Genomic DNA, 27,108 nt, shown 5'->3' on the forward strand with positions numbered 1-27,108 from the left:
GTCAAGTAGGTAGCATGAACGAAGAGTTGCAAAATCTTGCCATGAATATTTATCAAATATGTATAAATAATTGCATCGTAATTGAGCCGGAATGGATACCGAGAGCTTTAAATATACAAGCAGACTATCTGAGTAGAATTTTTGATTTTGACGACTGGTCAGTTTCAGACTGTATCTTTGAGTTGTGTGACAAGAAATGGGGACCGATAACATTCGACAGATTTGCAAATAATAAAAACAAAAAGTTGGATAAGTTTAATTCCAGATTTTGGGTTCCAGGAACGCACGGAGTAGATGCTTTTGCATTTGATTGGTCAAATGAAAATAACTGGGTTGTGCCTCCTGTATATTTGATTCCCAGAGTATTAAATCATATGTACATTTGTAGAGCAAAGGGTATTTTGATTGCACCAAAATGGAAATCGGCATTATTTTGGCCAATGGTTTGGGATTTTTGTGAACAGAAATATAACGAATTTGTGAAAGATGTAATAGAATTTAAACATCCAAGCAAGTTTTTCGTGAGCGGTTCTGATAAAGAAAGTGTTTTTGCTCAGTCACCATTCATAAGTAATGTGTTAATATTAAGCATTGATTATTCGGATTATAGTTGAAAGAAGCAGATAAGTTGTTAGCAGAGTTTTGTTCCAGCAGTTCCAGTTAATGGTTCCAGTGGTTCCAGAATGTTTAAGAGAATAAGTGATGATGTGTATGATAATGTGTAAAAAATACAAGAAAATGAATACGTATTTGTCAGAGAGCAGTGCAGCACGAGCAGAAAAATTAATTTATACGGTGTTGAGGTGATACATGTATATTAAGACACATATAATTATGTAATCTAAGATATTTGTAGAAAAAGTGGAAATGTAGTTTAATTAAGGACATTAAAAAAAAAAGTTAATTAAAAGATTTGCTTTTCTCATTTTAGAAAGGTACTTCTTGGACTGATGTTCATCAATTTGCAGAACTGAATAAAACGTTCAAAGGCAGCAGTCAGCATATCCTGAATATCGTTAAAAGTAGCAAATCTACATCTACAAATAAGAAGTATGAAGTGTATTTTAAAAAGTTCAGAGAATGGTGTATTAAAAATAAGTGTTCTTATCTTCCAGCATCAGTGCCTTCCGTAGCAGTTTATTTAAGTGGTTTTGTTCAACAAAGTGGGTCTTTTTCTGTATTTTGTGCACATCTCTAAAGCATCAAGTGGTTCCATGAGTTTAATTTAAAGAAAAATCCGTGTGATGATAAATTAATTCATATGATGACAGAAGGAGCAAAGAGAATACTTGGAAAACCAACTACGAAAAAAGAGCCTATAACAGTAGAGCATTTACAGCAGATTGTGAAAAAATTTGGTGCAGATCTTTCAAATCTATTCAATGTCAGGATTTGTGCAATGGTGCTATTGTGTTTTGCGGGTTTTCTGCGGTACAGTGAGCTTGCTAATTTAAGAATGTCAAATCTAAAATTTAACGATACATATATCAGTTTGAATATTGAATGTGGAAAGACAGACGTTTACAGAAGAGGCAACAACGTTATTGTTTCAAAGACAGGTTCGTCAACTTGTCCAGTGAAATGGCTTTTAAACTATATTGACTTGGCAAGTTTGAGTTTTGATTCTGATGAATACGTTTTTAGATCTGTCAGATATTTTAAATCACAAGGAAAGTACAAGTTAGTTTCACAAAATCGTCCATTGTCGTATACCAGAGCCAGGGAAATTTTTCTAGAAGCATTATCACAGATTGGCGTGGACAGTAAAACATTTTGTCTACACAGTTTGAGGAGTGGGGGCGCCACTGCGGCATCTAACAATTGTGTGTCCGACAGGTTGATTAAAGAGCACGGCCGATGGCGTACAGATTTTGCGAAAGACGGATATATCAAGGATAATGTTAAAGCACAAACTTCTGTTTCTCTAAATTTGGGAATATAAGAAAACAGACTTAATAATGTATTTAGTGTAAATGTATATTACAAAATAAATAAATAATCATAAACTTCATAAAACATGATCTGCCCTTTGTCTCGAGGTTATAGCGAGTAGCACTCCTAAAATGGTCTTTCTTGTTATTATACTTAGAATAGAATTAATTTATATTCGGACGAACAAAGTGAGGGAGAATATAAATAAATTTTTTTTCGTTGTTTACTTGCTAAAAATACTCATATCGTATATTTCTGGGTATATTCATATTATGCAATGCCTGGTTTGTCTTATAATGAGAATTTTAAATTTATGATGTTCATTTATCATTTTGTGATGCGCTTTAATCGATATATGTATGGAAGGATATGGAAATAACGAACAGTATTCAATCTCAAAGTCAATAAAACAATAAAAAATAGGAGCAAACACAGACCTCCGAAACATCAGAGGTGGGATCAGGTGCCATGGAGGAGTGAGCATCCCCTGTTGACCGGTCACATCCGCCGTGTGCTCCTTGTCATGATCGGGAAATAACGGGTATATGATGCGCATTTGTTATTACCGGTATGTGATGTCCTTTTGTGATGTGATGTACATTTGTTATTATGTGATGTGCTTTTGTCTTTATGTGGTGTGCTTTAACCATTATATAATGTGCTTTTTTCATTTTGTCGTGTGCATTTGTCAATATGTGGTGTGACTGGTGTCCATATTTCAATAGATCACGTAAAGATGTTTAGACCACACATAAACACTTTTAAAAACGACGTAGTGGCTTTTGAAAGTACATGTATGGTTTAACGAAATATGCACATCACATAATGACAAATGCACTCCACATAATAAAAATTCTTTTCATGAAATGAGAAATACACACCACATAATGACAAATGCTCATTACAAAATAACAAATGCACTTCACAAAATGAGAGATGCACAACACATATAATGGCAAATGTCTATCACATTATGACAGAAGCACATTACATAATGGAAAAAAGTACAACACATAATGATAATACCACATTACCTAACGATAAAAGTACATCACATAATGACCTATGTACATCACAATATGATAAAAGCATATCACATACTAGTGATGACAAAAGGACATCATAGAAAGATAAATGCAGATTATGAATTTAATTTATTCAGGATAAGACAATCCATGAGTTCCACAAATACTTTCTGCCCTGTCCTTCTGTCTGTTGAATGTTTGTTCGTTTGTCTGTTTGTCCGCAAAACCTCTAAATTTAGCTACAAGAAAGTAGTCATCAATTGTCGCCCGAGAAAGACATAAAGTAGGCCTAAACAATGGAAATGAGTCTTGATCATCAAACTGCCTCGATATTTGTCGTGATAAAGACATGCGTCTGAATGAAAAATTTGAAAAGCTTCCTTGTCAGATCAAAATCGAAGAAAAACGATACCCTTTTAAATTTTATAAATTCCTCAAGTAATTGCAGTCTGCAAAAATATGAATTTTAATCAGACTCATGCATTATCTATTTATAAAGTTTATACGGTCTCAACCGAAGGATCGGTCTCCACGTCACACAGTGGGATTCGAACCCGCAACGTAATTTAGATCATCTCCTTACTTTGTGACTCTAGAGCAGACGCTCTAACCACTGCGCCACGTGAGTTACACCCTTGAGTTAGGCCCGTTTTAAAAAATCTTAACCTTGACCATGACTTTTGAACCGTGAATTCTATGGTTTTCATATTTTACAAACGCGTGACAAGACCTCCATTTTGATACCAATAGTTTTGCCCTATTCATGACTATTGCCATATCTAATTTGACGAAGGGCAAAAGGTAAGTTATCTAAGGGCAAATTGACCTACACACTGTTTGTCTATTAATTTTAGACACTCAAAATCTTACTTTTCCCAAAAGCAGTCTTGCTTAAATATTTTCTGGGTCCATGCAATAATGTATCAGTAATATATAATTATTTCCTGTCGCTATAAGCTGTCATACGGGGCTTCAGTGTTTCACAAACACATTTTGTTCTTTTTAATATCGAGTTTGATGCCTTTCATACATTTGGAAATTTCCACTATCTACCATTTTTTTTAAAATTCAAAATATGTTTATGAAAACGAAAGTAGACTTTAAAGATTTACAACTTTTACTATGCGAAAACATTCTAAATATATCTTCAGACACATGCTTTTGATCTTTGTCTGTAACCTTCTTTTCAGAACAGGTCAATGCACCGATAAATTGCATATCTGTAACATTTCAGAGGCAAGTCTATGTTATCAACATGTGTACTGTAATTTCGGAATACTGAAGTTAAATTTAAATGCTGTTAAAAATACATCGGGATCAGTTTAACAAATGTATCAAGTGTAATGATACTTGAAGTAACAAAAGAAAGAAATCTTTTTTTAAATGATACATGTAGTTGTTTTAAAAATTACATAATTATTTAAAATACTAGTAATTGTATCCGATTTCATCAATCTTTTGCATTGAAGTATAGGGAATCATATTTACATTTAATTGTCAATTTTTTATCAATCATAAAATATCAAACATAAACTTTATGAATTCATTTTCATTTTGAGATTTTCTTTAACTACAGACAGCGGTTAGCAGGTAAACAAAATAAGTTTGTGAAACACTGATGCCACCGTATGGCAGCTTATGCTGTGTGTGTCTCAAGTGCAAGTCAAACTCCGATGGTCAAGATCAAAAGATTGAAATAGTTTGTATACAAAGGAAGGTTTTGTCACAAGGAATAAACATGTGAAAAAAGCCCTATTGCTAAATGTTCAAAGATTATGACAAAGATTAAAGTTTTTAAAACTGGTTCAAACTTTAAGGTCAATGTCATAAGGTCAAAAATATTTATATTCATTGAAAGATCTTGTCACATTTAATACAAGTGTGAAGTGAGAAAGCCCTAACTGCATGTTCAAAAGTTAAATTGTGGAATTTATTTTGATAAAAGTGGGTCAATCTCCAAGGTCAAGAGGTCAAATTTGGTGGTGCATTTAGAAAACTCCTGTCACAAGGGATACACCTGTGAAATATGAAAACTATTACCCCACCTACTCAAAAGTCACGTGTAAGGTTAACATATTTTTGGAGAAACAGACAGCTAGACAGACGGAGGGACAGGACGAAAAGTATATACCAAGAAAACTTTGATTAAGGCTGTTTAAAATTAAAACTATGTTTAACGTCACCCGCGCGCGTAGGTTTATGAGAAATTCGTCTTTGAAAAAAACAAACAATTCGGAATTCCGTATGTCCGTTCCGGTTTGGTTCTACAATTAGCGACTGAATTCTGCTTCCCGTAGTGACAGAAAATGTGCTTTGATAGGTGCAGCAAAGGCAGTTGGTGTCTTACTAAAGAAAACTAGTGAATTAAAGAGCTTGGGACCATAAATGTAAGTAAAAAATAGACGATTTTATGATTGAAGTTAATGACAAAGTCTAGTTTGTTGATTTTTTGTCAGTCTTCGAATAACATGTACAGACTGACAGACTCTCAGTTCGTGATTCTATTGGCTGAACTTTTCATTGTATTTTGGAGAGAATCGAAAAACTTTTTGACTGAGTGGAAAGTGTGTCAAAAACCAAGATTTATATACAGTGAAAAGCATCATTTAAATCTTATTTAATATGTTTCATATTAAAAAATATTTCTGTAAAAATCGAAAGGAACAGTAATGATTAAGATAATTTATTTCTTCATAATTCATGTACCAGTACAAATAGCTACAATTTTTGGAAAAGATAATACTTGTCTTAACCATTTGAGCAGGGAGAAGCTTTACCGAAGATATGGCCTTTCAAGTGAGGGAGAGTAAGGAAAGTGGTTGGGGTATTCCAAGACGTGAAAAATCCTGTCTTTTGTGTGGAATTCAAGGTATTAAAGATAATCTAACAGCTATCAGTATGGTCCAAATATTAGTATTCACACTTTCAAAACCTAATGCTAGTAGATCCAGTACTAAGAAAAGATACAACATAATTCAATTTGAGGATATTTCAACATGAACAGTTTTAAATATTGTCATCAATAATTTTAATTGTAGATATTGAGCAAATATTCCCACAAGAAGAAGCATTTGCCTCCAGGGTACCATGGACGTGTGGCAATATAAATCCAAAGGACAACTGAGGCCTAGTTAAAAGCCACTTTCCTGCACATTCAGTCTTAGACTACATTTTTTGCTAACAATAGGACTCAAATTGATTTACATACCAATGAAAAACTCTGCTAGGAAAATTAATCTTAGGTGTCATATCAATTAAATGCTCATATTACTTAATTGTAATGTTTTTAATGTACTGAATAGGTTAATTTTAATAAATTCACAATTGTTTGAAAATTTTGTTTGTTTATTTTTTTTCTCCCTCCCTCGTAGGTTTTGAATTTTAGATGTGACGTTAAACGTAGAATTAACTTTGAACAGCCTAAGGAGGATAAATATCCTAATAATATATCCTATATAAGCCGTTGCATGTTTAGGATTTAAAAGAAAACGTTGATGGTTTTAGTTATTTTAAATCATCATATTGAGAAATTCCAATGTCAGATAACGTGTTGCAGCATGTACAGTAATTTTGTTTATATACGAGATATCACTGTCTTTGGTGACGCACTTAATGTCTACTTAGGTAGCTTCCTTTCTCAGAATGCTGTTTATTTAAAGCATGTGTGTAAAATACGTGCAATTGATTTTCTTTTTGCATTGACATTTCATCGAGTCTTTTAAACTATTAAATTATTGTCCATATAGTTATTACAACCACGCGTGCCAAATTTACGGAATTTAAACCAGTTAGACAACGGTAATCTGTTATACAATATACATGGGATTAAAATCCGACAAATTTACAAAATTACAAATTTATTGGATTAAAATTTCTTATAGAAAGGTATGATTTCAGTATTTGAAATTAAATAATACTAGGCTAATATTTAAAAAAAAAACCCCAAAAAAATAAGTGTTAACAATATTTTACAATTATATATCCCCCCAACAACAGAAGCCCGTTGAGGCCAGTTCAGAGAAATAATATTTTTCTCTGCGTTTAAATGCAATAATAATTGCGTTTAATCGCAAAACTTTGCGTTTAATCGCAATAATTATTGCGTTTAAACGCAAAACTTTCTGTTTAATCGCAATAATCATTGCGTTTAAACGCAAGAAACTTTGTGTTTAATTACAAAAGATTGCGATTAAACGCAATTTTTTTAATTGCAATCTTATATGTTTAAACGCAATAATTATTGCGTTTAAACGTAATAATATTTTTGCTTTTAATTGCCATAATTTCTGCGTTTAATCGCAATAATTTTTGCGTTTAAACGCAATAATATTCGATTAAACGCAATAATTTTTGCGTTTAAACGCAATAATATTGCCATTAAACGCAATAATTATTGTGTTTAATCGCAATAATTTTTTGCGATTTATCGCAATAATTATTTGCATTTAAACGCGGTAATTTGTTGCATTTTTAAAAATGCAGTACTCTTTGCATTGTATCGCAATAATCCTTCCTTTTAAGGATTTATTTTGCATTTAAACACAATAATTCAGTGCTGTAGTTTAAAATCAAACGTCGGCTAGCCAAAAATTATTACGAATACCATGGTCTGATTATAATGTTGTAGGTGAGATTTGAAGTTTAACAATGGCATCCTAAAGTAAACAACCAGAGTCTCTTAAACCTATTAGAATCCAACACTTTTAACGCAGCTATTAATCAATTCCTTAGGTATCACAGCAAATTAAGAATGTTTCAGTGGTATTAATAGCCATATCAATTTGGTAGTACACATCGATCAATCTGTTTTCATTTGATTTATTTTTGATTTCATATGATTCCATCTCCTAAATTCTCGTATTCTCGTGTTTACTGTATGTGATCAAAGGAAAGGTTGTGAATATACATATACATAATATGTACATGTACATATACATAAGTCTAAACATTTCATCAGTCGTTTCCCTACGTCCTGTATAAAGGTATATGCTGTAAACTTTGTGACTGCAACCTCGAGTGATAGTTTTTCCATCATTATTTCTTTTCAAGTCTTTTATTTCGAAATTCCTTTAAAATTGTTTGCATAGTTCTAAAGTTAAAGAGTAGAGAAAACAATATGGGAAATATTTTTGTTTGTAAAACCCCTGTCACACCGGGGCTGCGTCCTCACGGTGACTGCACGGCGTCCTAAAAAAATGTAAAACGCCAAGGTGATCGCAGTACAGCGCCGTGACAACGCGGTGAGATCTCCACTGAACGCCGTAGGGTCGCATAGGGTCTCCTAGAACGCCAGGGGACGGCGATCACTTTGGGCATGCACAAAGCACGCGCCGTGTGATCGCGGTCTGATAAGAACGCAGTAGAAACGTAGTATGATCGCCATAGCAGCGCGATGAGATCTCCAACAACGTAGTGGGAGCTCCGTATGAACGCCGTGAAGACGCACATGATCGCGGCACGAACGCAGTGATATAGTAGACTGAGCCTCCACGGAGACATCACGGAAATGTCGCGGAGTCCTTGGAGATGTCACTGCGTTTCTATCGCGTTTTACGGCGCTTCTAATAAGATTTATCTTCTTGTGATTTTTTCGACTGCGATTACATGGCGACAACACGGAGTTGTCACTGCGATCATTGCGCTCCCATGCATGGCGTTTCTACAGCGTCCATGGCGATCACAATGCGCTTTCACGGCGTTATTAGAGCGTTGTCAGCCAGCACAAAAAAAGAGCAATGGGATCATATTTGATCAGCAATAAGTCCAACGTATTTGTTGCACTAGGAGCATTTAAGTGGGAAAAAATGGAAGAGAAAATTACACCAGAACTTGTTCTGTTGTTTCACTTGAATTTAGTAGAAAACTTTTCAATGTGTTTATTTTTTTACAGTCATAATAAAATCAAAGAAAATCTAACAACACATCTGAACCGATAAAATTGAAAAAAGGAGTTTATTCATAATACTATTAATGATTTAGGACGAAAGTATTTAAATAGAACATTTTTAATTATTACGAATATTTCTTGGCATGATTAGAAGTTTTTTCATCGTGTAACTTGATTCTTTAAACAAAAATGTTTTACATTCCTTCTGAATATATATCAATGAGTATAGAACGCATTGTGAACGTAATGTGAACGCAGCCAGCGCAGTGAGAACGCCGTGAACACGAGGTGAAAACTCCTAACGCGCCGTGAAAACTTCGTGGAAGCGCAGTCAATCGCCGAGAGATCTCGTGGGAACGCAGTAGAACGCCGTGAGATCGCCGTAGAATCGCGTCCGTCGCCGTAGGGACGCCGTGATATCTTCATATTGTAAAAATTATACAGAAATTTGTGCAATTTTTCTGCGCTTCCACGGCGATTTGAAAAATTTAACAACGCCGTAATGACTCCGTGTGAACGCAGCTTGGTGTGACGGGGCCTTAAGCAACTGACCAAAACTTTAACAGGAATATAGGCATCTATACATGCTAAAGCTTTGTTTCTTTCTAAGGTTTTCCATCAAGCCTAAACTACTTCCATTCACTATTTAAAAAGAGTTGTTAAGAAGAACCTAATCTACATTGTAGCTATTGTAGATCTATATAAATTTGGACATGACTTCATTTAATCTTTGGAATTTCACGAATCTAATACACAGGAAAACTGATTACGGCCGATCAGATCTAAAAATAAATTAGAAATTATGTATTATAATTACTTACTTTTAATTTTTTATTCATTCATACATTTATGCAAAGATGAGGTTTATTTGATAATATATTGAATTATTTATCGAATGTGATGCTTCACTAACAATTTACAATGAATGCGTTATGAAACTCGTTTTGAATCGTATTGACATTATTCTAAACAGGTTTTTAAAATGATTTTTGCATCGGCTTTTCAATTATTGAAAAACTTTGCACATCTGTGTTAAAGTTTCAACAGAGTATATTATCTTTAAATGTTTAAGATTTATTGATGGCCACTTTGCAGGTGGAATAAAAAGATATTTTTCGAAAATGTTCAATAATTAACGTGTAATTTTGATATCTGATGTTTCTTCTTATGAGGGCATGTTGGAAAAACTGGATTAGACTTATGTAGCTCTGACAACGGTCAGCTCCAATACTACATGTATTGTATGATTCAGTCTGCCAAAAATATGCATCAATGATTAAAGTATGCACTCTGATTATTCATTCAATATATGCATGCTTCTTGAACTAATTCTGTTCATGTTTATTCAAGGTTTTTTTTTCAATTTTTTTTTTCTTTTTTGTTGTATTTCCAACTTTTTGTTTTGCAGGTAGAATGACTTTTAAAGTTGGGGCGTTAGAAGTTGAATTGCTAATTGGAAAAATACAGGAAGTTCGGGTAAACATAGTGACTTTCTTTACAAAAAAAAATTCAAGTTTATTCACCTGCATATTATCTGCAGATAATCTCTGACAAAAATATAGCAAAAGATTAGACAGAAATTCAATATTTTTTTATTCAAATAAAAAATAAAAATGAAAGAATAATATTGATATTTTGGTGGCGTATGTCTCCCTATCCCCTATATGCATTATAAATTATTTTATGTCGACATGTGTTGACATGCAAGAAAAGTATACGTCAATATATACAAGGTAATGTATGTGACGAATCTTCTTAGAGAATCTGATTTTTATACACACAATACATACAAGATACTACACATACAGAAGCGTAAAGAGCTCTATACTTGTTATGTTATAACTTTGTATATAGTTTTACATTTTTTCTACGTATCGACATGTGAAGTGTAATAAACCCTTATTTATACATATATTTTGCATTGTATAAAGATGTTTTTATATGATTAAAGGCAACTTCTTTTGTACAATAGATTTTATTGGTTAAAATTAATTGACTTAAATATTATGTTGATTTTCAGATATCAATCGTAAAAAGATATTTTTTTAATCATATCAATAAATATAAAAATTTGTTGTACCCTCTAATCGTACTCGATAGCAAATACACGGTAACTACGCTTTCTCTAAATCTCGAGTGAAGTGAAGTTTTTTTAGAATGTTGATAGGACGATAAAATATAAGACCATATACAAAGATATAACACAAGTATAGCATCCTTTACTCCGCCGTAAGCTGCAACATAATTCTGTTGGCGTGCGGCTTATTTAAGTCAACAAGTGAGTAAGGTATGCTCACATGCAAAATATTAATATCAATATGCGAGATAATTGTACGTGTGTTAACAAGGAACTTGAAAAAAACTAAAATCAGTAATTGTAATCGGTTATCTTGAGAAAAATAAGTTGTCTACATGATTTTCCTACATGACAACAAAATCATCACGCATGTTGACATGATAAATATCTTACTGTCATTAAATGTCACAAGTTGACATAAGCAAATGACGTAAATATAATTAATTATTAGATGCGATGTTGGCATAAATATTCATTTATTGGTACATATTGACATATATCTTGCATTTAAACATATTTAATTCGCCTGTCTACAATTTTATATCGCATGTCTACATAATTGTATTGCATGTCAACGTAATTATATTGTTATGTATCTTTCATGTCAGTACATGGCATAAATAAGTGAACTCTCCTTTATCTAAATTAAATTCTCTAGATTTCTAAATTACTAGCATTTCACGATAATTAATTTGCATTTAGACAATCTTGTATGTTGTCATACTTTTCCTGCATGTTTACATAACTCATCTTGCATGTAGGGGTAGAAATATACTTTATTATAATTATGTCTTCTTAAGAACATGATACGGAACTTGGATTTCATTCTACAAGTGGTAATTCAAATTATACTCATAGTTTTTTCTAAGGATAAAATTCTTCAAAATCAAATCACATTTCAGTTTTGAATAGTTTTAATATTCCAAACAACCAAAATGAATCAGAATTTTCAAAATAATGTATATTGGATTCCGAAACTTTGGGTTTGGAGATCAGGTCTTCTTACAATCTACTGGAATTCCCATGGATACCAATTGTGCCCCGTTATTAACAGACCTGTTTTTGTATTCATATGAAGCAGAATATGTTAAATTGTTTTATGTGAAAAGAAGAATTCGAAGCAATTGCTGTAGATTTCAACTCGACATTTAGATATATTGTCAATTTACAATAGTTATTTCCATTCTTATGTCGATGCGATATTTCCAGGTGAGTCTAAAATTAAAGATACTACAAATTCTCTATCTGTTTCATATTTGGATATTTTAGTAGGAAAAGACATCAATGATTATCTAACAATAAAGCTTTATGATAAAAAGTGATGACTGAACTTTTCAATCGTCATCTTCCCTTACTTAATAAGCAGCAATGTACTTTCATCATCTGCATACGGAGTTTATATATCTCAGAGAATATGTTCTATGTATAAGAAATTTCTAAAACGTGGTAAATTATTAACAAACAAGTTGATGAAGCAAATATATCAGCAGTCTCGTCTAAATTTATCATTTTGAAAGTTCTATGTTAGATACAATTGCCGTGTCAGCAAATACAATTTATCATTAAGTCAAATACTGACTTGCTTTTTCATACTGATTGTTAGGCCACTATTAACACACCGAGTTGACCATGGATTTTTTCCTGTTATTTCCCGATCATGACAAGAAGCACACGGGGAGTGTGAGCGGTCGGAGGGGGTGCTCAATCCTCCGTGGCACCTGATCCCACCTCTGATGTTTTGGAGGTCGGTGTATGCTCCGCTCCTACTCTGTAATGTTTAATGAACTTTTGAGTTCGAATACTTCGTTATCTCCACAGATTTCATACACAGTATGTTAAACATAATAAACGATATTCTGAAAATGTCAGTCAAATACATGGGATTGCTTGATCAAATAATGGAAAACAATAACGGATTATGTCCATATGTCAATATTAAACAAATGCTAGATTAAATAACCAAAGTTTAGCAATACAATCCCTTAATGGAGAATGTATGCTAGCATCAGAATTTGAAAGTAAACGCCATCCCCCCAACCCCCATCCCACCCTCGGAATAAATGAAACCACAGTGACTGTAGAATTGAGAAAAGTGCATTGTATGCTGATATTTATATACTTTGTTAAATATAAAAAATATTAATATTAAAACATATAAATGATTTACGTAGTAAATAGCCGAAAGACGGTGAATGAAAAATATTGATAACGAAAACTTTTATAGCTCAGAGGTCATATAGACAGTACAAATCAGGAGCAGAGCAAACATACATGTAGACCTCTAAAACATAAGAAGTGGTATCAGAATGAGCATCCCTTGACGACCAGTGCTATCTGCCGAGTGCTTCATGTCATGATCGAGAAAAACGGAAAATGTCTCCAGATATTCATTGTATAAATACTCGTCTAACAATTAGAATGATACTTGTGATAATGATGATAATCAGAATATTTGACCTAAATGTAGATTGTATTTGCTGACAAGGTCATTGGTTCGAGCATAAAATGTGAAAATCGATGCCTGTAAATGAGTCTGTTGATATTCTTGTTTCATCGACTTGTTTTCAATAGTTTGCCTCATTTTAGAAACTATTCTAGGTAGAACATACACCCGCTCATATAGAGAGACCCACAAATTCTCCAAGAATTCTCATTGAATTTGAAATTTCTAAAACATAAAATCTCATGCTGTCTTAAACACAATTTGAAATCTAGAGTTTTCCCCAACTTACCACAAACGTAATGGTTGATCAATCAAGAACATCTTTTTTACATCAAAGGCAGACATCATCGTATCGAATGGACCAGCTGATTTGCTTCTCAGAAACGGCGTCATTTCAAAGCATATAGTCAACGCAGCAGGGGAAGAGTTGCAAGAAGAACTAAACCGAAAGTATGGCAAGGGAATTAAAACTGGAGAAATAGCGGTGTCTGAGGGATACAATCTTTGTTGTGAATTTGTTTTTCACATAACTCTTCCTAAATGGAGAACCTCATCACATAATCCGAAAAAGGTAACCTAAAGAATATTCAAACTTGTTTAAAACTTTAAACGATTTTTTAAAACATTTTAACAGAAACATTCAATTAAAAATTCTAATATAATAATAAGACAGGTTACTTTATGCCATTTAAACTGTATTAAATTGAAGAAATATAGGATATGAAAAAAATTATACAGCATATTTTTTTGAAATATCAGAACATGATTCAGCGCATAGTTAATCTTAAATGTATATTTTAAAATATGTAATATGTGTTCAAGACTGGCATCTTCTTCGACAGAATTGATTTTGTGTAACAAAATATGCATGGACTAGGAACGTCGGACAGATGTTAGCACGGTTATTGATTAAACTTTCCAATGCCATATTTTTAAAATAATAATTACATGTATCAATTATTTAGATTTTAAAATAAAAGTACTCGACACTCAATCCTGAAAAGGTCAAAGAAAGTCAAAGTATATTTTGAACATCAAAGGTTGCATATAAATCTGAAGCGAGTTTCAAAAGTATACGTACATGTAGTTTACTAAGTGTTAATAATTACTTTTTGTTATTCGACATATATATTTTGCCTTTGTTTTTTTTTTAAATAATTACCTTAAACAATATGTTTTAAAAATTTTCAGATATTGGAAAATTATGTGATGAAGTGCTTGGAAAAGGCTTCAGAGATGCAGGCCAGCACAATTGCATTTCCTGTGCTCGGCACTGGTTCTCTTGGATATCCAAGTTCTGATTCTACAGCAGCTATTGTCCAGAACATCATTGACTTTGCAGCCAAGAATCCTAGGTCCACTTTGGAAAAAGTCATCATTGTCATTTTTGACGGAAACTCAAGTTCTTCAAAATTAGAATCAGTAAGTTATACTCAAATTGTTCAGAAGAAGTATCCAAGATTCCAAGTGCCATGTTTAATTTATTGAAGAAAAAAAAAATGATTATAACCATTCATTTTTATTTCGAATTTGAAATGAAACATATGGAGATAACGAACAGTATTCAAGATAAAAAAAATCCATAAAACAATACAAATTAGGAGAAGAGCAAACACGGACCTTCAAAACATCAGAGGTGGGATCAGGTGGCATGAACAAGTGAACATCTGGTGGCATGAAGGAGTGAGCATTTCCTGCCGACCTGTCACATCCGCCGTGTGCTTCTTGTCATGATCGGGAAATAACGGAAAAATCCGTTGTCAATTCAAATAATTTAAATAATGGACTAACAATTAGCATGAAAAATGTCATTCAGCATTTTACTCGATGATAAATTGAAAAATTTAAGATAACGAATAGTGGTTGATCATAGATTAAACATTAATTGGTTACACGGATCTTGTCCCGAGTATTTGGCTACCTAACTTCGTAATTCATAACAATAGAAATGCAATATAAAATAATCATTACATATTTAATATATTCTCTTTCACTTAGTGATTAAAATCTCAATTTCATATAATCCCAAACCCTACGGAAAGGAAAAAAATGTATATGTCGTTATCCTCATTTAGCATGAAAAGGTCAAATCTAATATAACCTTAGTTAGTGCAGCTATCTAGAAGGCTGGAGAAGGTGCTTATCACTTGTAGAGCAAAGCAAATTAAAATGTGGGATCAGATGCAATATCTTATTCATCATCTTAATAAAGTAAGTAATTCCTTCAATTTTTGTTTTCTATGAAATTTGGCAATTTTGGTTCTGCTTTTCTTTAGATAGCATTGACTCTCATAATCAAATATGAAATATTGTAAAAAAGACTTTCACATTCACAGATATCATTCATCATCATATTAAGGTCAGTCAATCGATTGTGGTGTTTATTTGATCAGAAGTATTAAAAATAAAGAATGCAAAAATTATGTATTGCTTTTCTAATAAAAATATGTCCTTACAAAATCTAAAAGGGTGTACAAACTCCAAGTTTTTCCCATCCGTATGATTACCCCAAAAAAAAAAAAAAAAAAAAAAAAAAGAAAGAAAAAAAAAACTGTGCTTGGCTACGATCCCACTCTGAAGATAAATATTGCCTGGTCTCTAGGCAATTATGCACATGTAAAAATATTTAATTACATTTCCTAAAAAATAGATTCAATTGTTTAATTTATCCTGAATTTGTATTTCATTGTAACAATTTATATGATAAACACTATTTTTTTCTCTTAACATCTGTTTTAATTTTTCAAAATATGCTTATATGGAAATGTAAAAAAAAATATTTTTGTCCTTAATGATGTAAGAGCATGCGACACGTGTTTCATATACAGATTTTGTTTTGCTGTGACCTCAAATGTGTAGGTATACCGTGTTATAGATATTGAAGCTTATATCTGACAATTTTTTATTATTTTTTTAACAGGAATTAGAACAATTGTTACAGCAAGAACAAGGTACATTTTAACTCATATTTTTCCAATTGCCATTCAGAGTAATTCAAAAACAAATGATTTGACAATAAAATTTATTTACTGTATGAACATTACGGCAGGTATTGTTAGGAAAAAGACCAATATATGATGTATTTTATAGCATATCTCTTTTGAAAACATTGATGTTGAAATTATGTCATGTCTGATTATATTGTTACGAATCAATAACCCCATTGTAGATTATTTTCCGAAATGGTATGGAGACTTTGATGTACATATCGTTACTGGAAATCTTTCAGAAGTAAAAGTAAGCAAAATAATGCATTTCAAAATATTGCTTAAAGGCAGAGATTTTCAAAAATACCTGGTTTGGGTAGCTCTGTCAATCAAGTGCGTAAAAGTCCATCATTGGATGCTGGAACTTGATTGACACTTACTTACTGGTCCCTGTGTATACCCTGTACACCTTGATTGGGACTCGCGGTGACCTTCTAATTAACTTTTGATCCTTTGATGTTTACTGAACATGGTATACAGAAAACTGCATAATTACTATGGAAATTTTATATTGATAATATATGAATTAGATATACCTTTAGTATTTGAAAGTATGATAATATAATATACATTTTGAAAAAAAATAACCTTTCGCACATAAAACTTTTTTTTTTCAAATGAAATTTTGATATTAATTTTAATATGCTAAATGGTAAACCTAAAGTGGAGATGGTATTGACAAAGTTCAGAGCAGCACTGTGTGAAGTAATTGAATTTAAAAATGTTTCATGGGTCATGGGTTTTCCTTTTTTATTTAGTTAAGAATTTACAAGCAATCTTATTTAGCATGTTTCATGGTGACGAAATCTTATTGAGGTTAGGATAAACCTAGATATTTTTTCTTATTGAAATGTAGTTAACTCAACTCTCTGTTCATTTTATTAATAGATGGGATCCTGGGGAGGAATGAATTTTTAAAAGTCTAATCTGGTTGTTACAGGAGTTTTTTTTTCTTAAAATAATCACATACACTAACATCTAAAGCAATCTTTACTTTATAGTATGATAAAATAATATTTTTTTTTAAATGGGTAGGGGTATTTTCAAAGAGTAAAAAAATAATCAATAAAAAAATAATCAAAACTAGATGAAACTCGTTGCGAGCAACGAGAGGTCTTCCGTCCGATTCCGGAAAGAAAACGTAAAATCGATTTGAAAAGTAAAAAAAAAAAGATTTGCACACAAGGGGGATTGAACCAAAGTCGCCACATGAAATTCCAAAACACTAAATATTACGCTATCGGGACCTCTACTCTAAATCTACTTGTATATATCAATGATACAGTGCTTCTCTCTTAAAATTATGAAAGGCGGGTCACTATTCAAATTGTAGCGCCAAACGCCATGAGTTAATCTTCGCCCCTTTTCTTTGGAATGTTCTATTAAATAGGAGTGATAGCTTTAATGAAATTAAAAGAAAAGAACGTTCTTATAGCCTAAGAATCGAAGTTTAGAAAGTATGTTTAACACATTTTACAAATTCCATATTGTACATATGCATGTAACACTAAAGCGGTGAAACGGTTATGAATTTTTTTCAATTTCCTGTTTATCCTCAAAGTGAACTATCCCGAATAGTTAATCGAAAAAGGTTGAAAAGTTTCGCCGGAAAACATGGCTCGCCCTACGACTGTCAGGAATCCGATATCGTTTATGCTCAATAACTTGAATCAGGTCTTTGAGACAAGAATGCTAAAATAAACTCCATGAAGCGATCTTTAAAAAAAACGTTTTCTTATTTTTGTCTAATTTATTAATTTAATATGACACAAGTGTGCATAAGAAAAACAGTGGTTTATATTTATATTGACAAAATTAATTGATATTCTTTTTTGAGAAAGCATTACTTATAAGTATGATTTAAGATCTGTTTTTCGGCGATGCACAAGAGATATAAGGTATCGAATTTCATTTGCACATTTAGTCTTTTCTTTTTCTAGTTTGAAAACCAGCCAAAACCAATTATAGAAGACGTTAGTTTGACACAGAACTGCAACATAAATACGACGTGACAATCCAAGTATTCCTTTGCCTTTCATTTATTCTTATGTTACTTTCGTTCAAACAAACGCTCGGCTGCCTCCGTAAACACCTATTGCGAAATGTCGGCGTTGACAGAGACAGCCGCCATTTTGGACCCGCTTCAGATTTTTGAATGCTAATATCTAGAGTTTAGACTTATCACCATTCAAACAAATTATATAGTAAGCATTATTAGAAGGGTTTCTTTCAACAAGCCGAAAATAAATGAAAAATACTGAAAAACAAAAAAGTTAGAAAATACGATTTTTTTAAATTTGCATCTCGTAACGACCGGAAGTACTGACGACGCACGAAAAGGGATTCTGCAAACCACAAAGTCATGATCTATCATCTCCAAGAAGTCTCCAGTTCATATCCTAAACCGTTTTCGATAAAAAGGGGCGACAAAATTGCATTTTAAAATCAGGAAATTGTCCATAACTTGGCACCAGAAGCGAATTTTCCAAATTTTGCATCGGAAGTAACAACTTCATATTATAACTCATATTTTGTGAAAGTTTCATGAAAAACCGCTGAATAGTTTTCGAGAAATCGCCTGCACAAAATTTTGTCAAAAAAAGAATAAGAATAATAAGAAACAATACAATCACTATAAGGTCTTCCGTTGGAGACGGAAGACCTTAATAAAATTGAAAAAACTCTTAATAATACTAATTTCACAATTGTCTCAAAATCCCCAACACAGGTAAATCTGGGTATTTCACTGTGTATTAAATCACTTCCTGTGTATAGGGATTAGGAGACAGATGGCCATAGGTAGACTGCTAGCCTCTAAGGCATTCACACCTGTACAAAATAAACCCCTCCCTCACCTGGAATTTACCACCCGGTAAAAAATCTCTGCCTTTAATGATCTAATTACATTAGCAAAGGATATAATTTGCAATCTGTTTTAACGAGAAATAAAGGAAAAACTATTCAATCTTACTTACTTAGGCCTCTTTATGTCAGGTGGTACATAGGGCAGCCACACAGTCCTTCCACTCAGTCCTATCTTTTGTTTGTGTTTCTATTGCCTTCCAAGTCAGCCCTATCTCTTTCAGTGCTTTGCCATTTTGTTTTTGGCCTGTCCCCTTTCATCTTGCCATATTCTCTCCTTGGTGATATATACTGCTGGTCTCTTGAGTGAAAAGTTTCTATACTAAAGCTACTAGTATTCAGTGCGCTGTATATTTATCTATATCAGCTTTATTATAATTTATCATACATATTCAATTGTACCAATTGTACCAAAAAAGAGAACAAAAAAATAAAGAAATAAAAACAGCACAAAAACTGTTTTGTACAGCCTTTTCTGTCGTTTTGTTTCTAGAAATCAATGAAAATTGAATACAATTTTAATACAATGCCGATTGTTGATTCTGTCAAAAGAATAAATTAGGTAAATAAACAGAGAACTATTATTGCAACGAAAACGGAAAATGCCATTTCCACTTAGCTGACCCTTCTAAAGAAATTCAACCATTTTAAAAAATGAAAACCACTTCTTCTGGAAGCTATTAAAATAGTCTATACATTCATAATTTTACAACCCACTATATATCCACAGTTCAATTCTCAGAAATACATTGTACTTTTGGCATATTGTTAGAACCATTCAATGTTATACCTTGCAAGATTTAGAGCTTAATCAAGTTCCACGTAACCGTGATGTAACCTTGATTCTTAGTATATTTTACGAATTATCTTAATGTTCAAGATCTCTGAAATTTTCTCTTTATTTCAATACTCACTTGAATATATTTTTGATGTGTGCTCTTACTCTTTGATGGTTTTAGCCAGTGATCCTTGATTTATATCTCGGAAAAAAGTCCTTTTACTTAGTAACTCTGGTTGTAGAAAAAAAGCGTTTTGATGTCTTTAACCATTATTTGAATTCATCGTCTTTGAAAATGAATATAATAATTCATACTATTTCAAGGCTGATGTTCTAGTATGTAATGGATCAAATGATTTGAGATTACAAAATGGAGGGTTGGCAGAGGCCATGATGAAGGCTGCTGGAAAGGAAATCCAGGACGAATGTGAGGATAAATACCCGAACGGAATTCAGGATGGCGAAGTGGCGGTAACAGAAGGATATAGACTTCCATGTAGATGGGTGTTTCACACTACTCTACCGAAATGGGGTGAACCTTCTCAAAACCCAATTAACGTATGCTCAAGTCTTCTTGTTCCCTCTAAAAAAACGTTTCAATTTACATCATACTAAATTTGATCAAATTATTTCATCAACTTATTTTTCCTGCTCTCAGCTAAATTAACACTACTTTCATAAAAAAAAAAAAATATCTGACTTTTTTCGACAAGAGGAAACATCTATTCAGAGGTAGAAATATAGAAAGTGAAGATAGTAAGTCTGCTTACATAATGTTGAATTTAATTTTGTTTTTTGTCTTGGTACTAATACTAGTGTTTCTATTGCCATCAACTGAACATTATATTTGTATTATATTGAGACATGATATATTAAAGATTATCGCTTAGGTAGTAGATTTGTAGTTTTTCCATTAATGAATATTTTCCTATGGTTTATTAAGGTCAAGATCCATCTTCGTTAAAAGAAATGCAGCAATTTTCCTACACTCTCAGAAAACAGTTTTTCATTTTTTCCAAACATCTATTCCAAAATGATAATAAATTGAATATAGATATCGGGGTTACTTCTGACATCATTTCAAATTGAATACAGTAGAAATGCTTCATTTCTACATAATTTCTAAACAACTGAAAAGTACGGGAAAATTAAACTTTAATCAATCATGACGACATAATCTAGGGTAGCACCAAAAAGACAGTCTAAAATCATTAACTATATCTTGACCTTAAATAAAGGCCTCTCCATATGAGTGAAAAATTCTCGAGAGGGACGTTATACAACATCAATCAGTCATAATGATATATACTTTTTCCTTAACAAAGCAGGTTTAAAGAATAGTTCAAAATATACTTGAAGTTTTCATCTTTAAGATCTTGAAGACAACAATTTGGAACTGCTTAAAAGTGGCGCGTGAAAAGAGAGCAAACTCTATTGCATTCCCCACTTTGGGCATTGGAAATCTTAACTATCCTATTGAAAAAGTTATACAATCCACAGTGTATTATCTAAGAAAATGGGCAACAAGTAAATATTCACATTCAACTATAAAGAAAATAATTGTCGTCATATACAGAGGGCATAGCCAATGCAAGGAGACTCGAGCGGTAATAAGTATTAAGTATAATTGTTCTTTTCTAGATCGTTCCTAGTATACTATATAAATAGTTTTTTTTTTATCATTTTACTTCAGAAACTGCTAAAGGAGCTAAATTGCCACCAAGGTATGTAAAATACCAATATAAAGAAATAAAAAGTTAAGAAAAAAAATCTGGGAATCTATGGCATTTTCCTAACAAATCATTTTGATACTATTAAAGGTACATCAGCTAGTGTCTTCACTGAGCGTATATGTAGCCTTTCAGTTGAGATCATAGTGGGAAACCTTCTGGAACAACAGGTAAGAATGCGAAAAATATAACTAAATTAGCTACATACAGAATGTCCAATACTATATATACAGGGTTCTCCACATTTGAAAATTTAACCATGGAGGAAGCTGCGTGAAGACAAAATGTGACTGAAAACACGAATGCGCGTTAGACTTCCTAATCTTCATTAATCAATGACTGGTTTTACAATTTGTAAACTTTACCATTGCAACACAAAACAATGGAATAACTAACTCTGTTTAAAGTTTAAAAAAAATAAGAATTAAAATTGAAAAGGATTTATCCTGTATTTTACCTCATAAATGTACCAGAATTTGACCAAAACTGTAGTAATCTTCCGAGGGAATTAAAAAAAATTGTTGATACATTAACCATGGCAATATTATTCAGAAATTAATAATTGTAAGAATTGTTGTAGCCTGTTGTATGAAACGTTTTGTTTAAATATGACTAAAACTGATGAATGGGTAGTATTTTTTTAAGCAAACACACAAAGGAACAATTGGATAAGTGTCCTTTTTTCTAAGCATTCTATTTTTCTAGATAATGCGTTTTTCACCAAGTTTTGTTTACTTCTCCACGTGCCCCAGTGCTAAAAATAGCGCCACGCGACGTCTCATAACAACGGGAAGTAACTCTAAAAATAAAACGGCGATTGACACTTAGGTCCTATGCACAAACGATAATAAAGTTAAAGCTTAAAAACATAGCATGGGGAATTGATTAAATACAGAGGAATATGAATTTTTTACAGAGTGTTTTTGGGCTAATATTATCAAGATTGTCGACGTTAAAAAAACTATTTAGTTTCGACTGCCCTGGCTCGGATGCGTGTCTACTACCTACGAGACATCGTTACTATGTCTTTGAATTCTTGTAAATCGTTTAATTATTATGTAGTGAACTGAACACAGTTACAATTCAACAAAATAACGTGTAATACAAAAATACAGAGCCCCGTTAACAGTAGTTTATATCGTAGGTAATTACTCATACTGTTAAAACAGCTGGCCGACCGACCTTCAACTCATGAATTCTCACGCTTCACGGCACATTCGCAGCTGATCGACCGTGGGTAATTAGAACTATTACCTGTCCCCATGCGCTTGGGGGGCTTCACACCACGTTGTATAAACACAATTAACTACTCAGATAGTATATTGCAGGTGCCATCTCTGAAAATGCAAGTTTAAAATTCTAAAATTTAATCGTGGCGGGCGCGGATTTTAACCATGGCGCAGTAAATTTAACCATGGCGCACACAAATTTAACCATGGCGCACCTCCATGGTAAAACCCTTTGTGGAGAACCCTGGATATATATATATATACAATACCTTTATGTAGTTTGTGAAATTGAGTCTTCCAACTATCTGTTGGAACCCATATGGATGCTACAGCGACACAAGAGTAGCAGGGATATTTTTATATTCATATGAAGTATATTTAAAAGAAGAAATATATTGATTTAGCCTTCAATTCACCAATTACCGATCACGGTAGCCTAGTGGTAGAGCGTTCACTTCGTGATCTGGAGGCCCGGGTTCGATTCTCGTTCGCGGCGCCGCGTCAAACATAAGACGTAAACATAGATAGTGACTGTTCCTTCGCCGAGCGCTTGGCACTAGCAGTGAAAGTCACGTGTCTTTCGGATATGACCTTAAAAACGTAGGTCCTATGTCATGGTAGGTGTTGACACGTTAAAGAACCCTCTCCGCTCAATGGCCCTGACTGCCGAGTATAGGTCTAAAATTGAAGTCGCAATACGGTGACGTCTCCATATGATTGAAAAATTCTTAAGAGGGACGTTAAACAATATACAATCAATCAATTTACAATCAATTCATCAATTAGATATCGTTGACAATTCATAATTCAATTATGTTCATGATCATTCACAGTTTGGTTAAATAAATTCTTTGATCCAAAATAATACTACAGAGTCTGACACAAAACTGTTTGAAATTAAGATATTTTATTAAATGACGTTAATGATAAAAAATCTAATCACAGAACTTTATGATCAACATGATTTCAACTTTTATATGTCAACTACCCCTTTGCAATATACCATTATATTCTTATTAACTCCATATAGAATTAATGTCCCTCAAACGTGCATACGCCAGATCATGCTTTACGGATGAGCAATTTCTAAAACTATAATAACAATAAAGTTGATAATGTCTCCCTTAAAAACCAACACTTCACAAATTCTAAAAACTGACCTTGGAAGCAAATTTAATCTATCATTGAATCAAATGCTGACAACCGTAGATATTGTAGGTTCATTACATGTATTTTCACGATACATTTTGACTTCTGATTTTTCTGTAAACATGGTAAAGACCGGTCGACAGGGGACACCACCTCTTCCGTGGCACTTGATCCCACCTTCGATATTTTACCGGTCCGAGTTTGCTCTGCTCCAAGTTGGTATTGTTTCAATGGATGGTTGAGCTTGATCACGATTTGTTTTCTTCATAAACATAAATAATTTCAGGTCGATGTGCTCGTGAACACATCCACAAGTAATCTGAAACCAACTGCAAATACAGCTGTAGCATCTGCTATTTTGAAAGCAGCTGGCGAAGGAATGGCAACAGAAATTTCAAATAAGCTTACGACAGAATTAAATTATGGTGATTGTGTTATTACTGGTGGACATCAATTGAAGTGTAAACAAGTATATCATGGTTACCTTCCCGGCTGGTATTCCAGGTTGAATCAAAGTCAAACTCCAAGCAATGTTAGTATTTGATGCTGGTTTTGTGTTGAGACATTTAAAAGAATTTCATATCTAGATATTCTAATAGATATTGTTTCAAAAACGTACAAGTATTCATTTTACGTCATTATACCAAAACATGTTTCGAAAGCAGTGATTGTAGGTAAAATTTATTTTATTTTTCTTTTTATTAAAGGTGTTGGAAAATTTTGTATACAACTGTCTTAAACATGCACACGAAACAAAAACCATACTTTCCATTGCACTTCCTGCAATTGGAACAGGTTCGGTGAAATTCCCAATCAAAGAAGCAGTTGAAAGCATTGTTTATGGGATTGACGCATTTGCAAAGAAATTTAGGGACTCCAATCTGAAAAAGATTTTGGTTGTTCTAGACTCTAAAAATAAAGACTTGCTAACATTGAAGAATGTAAGTATCCCTTAAGTTATTTTTGCTTTCTTCCATCTGAGAAACTTAAACATGTAATGTTACTACAATTACAATCTTATCAGAAAAAAAAAAATATATATATAAGTGACTGAGCTTCTTACACTCTTTATTATACAATTTAGTCATTGAGTTAAATGCTGACTGACGTTTTTATGCCCCCGTAAACGAAGTTTCGGGGGTATATAGTTTTTGTCGTGTCTGTCTGTCTCTCTGTCAGTCTGTCTGTCTCTCTGTCTCTCTGTTTGTCTGTTTGTCCGCAAAAACTTTAACCTTGCCCATAACTTTTGATTTAGTGGAGCTATGACTTTCATATTCCATATGTGTATTTCTTGTGACAAGACCTTTCTTTGGGTACCACCAAATTTGACCTTCTGACCTTGACCTTGGAGTTTGACCCACTTTTACGTGAAAATTTTAAAATTTTACTTTGGCCATATCTTTTGAACAGTAGACAACAGGACATTTATACTTCACATTTGTAATATTTGTTAAAAGACCTTAAGCTTTCACTGGATACCAACAACCTTGACCCTTTGACCTTGACCTTGTAGATTTCCATACTTGTGAAAAAACTTTAACCTTGGCCATAACTTTTGATGGATAAGGGATAGGGCTTTCATACTTCATATATGTTATCCTTGTGAGAAGACCCTTCATTGGATACCAAGAACTTTGACCCTTTGACCTTGACCTTTGAGATTGACCTACTTTAAAAAAGCAAACCTTGACCATAACTTTTAAAGAGTTAGGGCTAGTGCTTTCATACTTTACATATTTGATCCTTATGACAAGACCTTTCATTTGATAACAATAACATTGGCCCTTTGACCTTGACCTTGGAGTTTGACCTACTTTTTAAGAAATTGAACGTTGACCATAACTTCTGAACGGTTAGGGCAAGGGCATTCATGCTCTACATAAGTATTTTATGTGGCTAATTAAATTGACCGTTTGACCTTGACCTTGGAGATTTTCGTACTTATTAAAACACTTTAACATTAGCTTACTTTCAAATGTCACAATCGTTTTCCAATGAGAATACCCTACTTTAGGTACCAATTAATTAAATTTGCATTTAAGAAAAGCTTAATCTTTGCAATGTTGCCATACGGGGGCATCAGTGTTTTACAAACACATCTTGTTCATACTTATTATTAGTCCATTATTTATACACTAAATTGACGACGGATTTTCCCTTATTTCCCGATCATGACAAAGAGCACTCGGCGGGTGTGAACTTTAGGTAGTGGGTGGTCACTCTTCCATGGCACCTGATCTCACCTCTGATGTTTGGAGGTCCAAATTATTATGTATGCAGGTGGTGGTTAGCCAGCAGATAAAGAGTTGGATTTTTTAGTATATTGTTAATGCATCAAATTCGGATTTTCTGTCTTTTGAACTTTTGAAACGTTCTAATTTTCATCGTTTGCCAGATTTTATTTTAAGTGTGCTTCTAGATAAAGCATCTTTATATTCTACATTTTATAAGTTATGTCATTGACTCATTTTAGCAATAATAACGTTATTAATTTACAATTATTCACTATTTTTGAATTAAGATTCAAGGAAGAAACGGTAGCGCTAATAATAGCAACAATAATTTTGCCAAACAGTTATGCATCTTGTATTCTTCTCTCCTAGACATCTTAGTGAATGTTTTTGACTTTTCATTTTGGGTTACAAAGCTATCTATACAGAAACTGAATTTTCTCTGTATATTTCTTTGGTAAACTTGAATCTTTTATAGAGCGTAATAAAAAATAATTCTAAACATTATACCAGAATGCTTGCTTATCAAGTCGGCTACTTGTATGGAAGGGGATTACCGCCAAAAGTCTATGTATCTTGCTTTTATTCTTATTCTTCCCACTTCTTTATGCTTTGTTATTGTTGTAATTATATGTCGCTTTATTGTTTTCATATTCGTCTTTATTACATTTCACTTTGACTTTTATCCTTCTTCATTTTGCCCTTACTTCTATGTTGCTTTATTCTTGTAAGTTCATTTTACTTTCTTTTAAATTGATTCAGTTTCTTAAATGATTAT

The 27,108-nt window shown here is 32.8% G+C and overlaps 1 protein-coding gene and 1 long non-coding RNA gene across 2 annotated transcripts; both read left to right on the forward strand.

Annotated features, from left to right (window-relative positions):
* Positions 1 to 5,737: 5,737 nt before the first annotated feature.
* Positions 5,738 to 6,292, forward strand: LOC134235347 (uncharacterized). The gene is made up of 2 exons (XR_009985389.1): positions 5,738 to 5,826; positions 5,996 to 6,292. It is a non-coding gene; the product is annotated as an uncharacterized LOC134235347 (long non-coding RNA).
* Positions 6,293 to 10,257: 3,965 nt separating this feature from the next.
* Positions 10,258 to 25,055, forward strand: LOC134235346 (protein mono-ADP-ribosyltransferase PARP14-like). The gene is made up of 11 exons (XM_062717478.1): positions 10,258 to 10,320; positions 13,702 to 13,935; positions 14,556 to 14,786; positions 16,285 to 16,315; positions 16,534 to 16,601; positions 20,316 to 20,549; positions 21,365 to 21,598; positions 21,685 to 21,715; positions 21,812 to 21,891; positions 24,386 to 24,631; positions 24,807 to 25,055. The coding sequence occupies exons 1-11, from the start codon at positions 10,258 to 10,260 to the stop codon at positions 25,053 to 25,055; spliced, it is 1,701 nt and encodes a 566-aa protein (XP_062573462.1).
* The last annotated feature ends 2,053 nt before the right edge of the window (positions 25,056 to 27,108 follow it).

This window comes from Saccostrea cucullata, unplaced genomic scaffold (assembly GCF_032062105.1).
Source record: "Saccostrea cucullata isolate Sc308-1 unplaced genomic scaffold, CSIRO_AGI_Scuc_v1 ctg3581, whole genome shotgun sequence".
NCBI classification, from domain to species: domain Eukaryota; kingdom Metazoa; phylum Mollusca; class Bivalvia; order Ostreida; family Ostreidae; genus Saccostrea; species Saccostrea cuccullata.

Bases quoted from the DNA above. Each gene is read 5' to 3' on its own strand.
- LOC134235346 (XM_062717478.1), top strand. From the start codon at position 10,258: ATGACTTTTAAAGTTGGGGCGTTAGAAGTTGAATTGCTAATTGGAAAA. The intron at 14,787-16,284 runs GTAAGTTATACT...TTTTTTTAACAG, and splicing joins GTTCTTCAAAATTAGAATCA to GAATTAGAACAATTGTTACA. The intron at 21,892-24,385 runs GTAAGAATGCGA...AAATAATTTCAG, and splicing joins GAAACCTTCTGGAACAACAG to GTCGATGTGCTCGTGAACAC.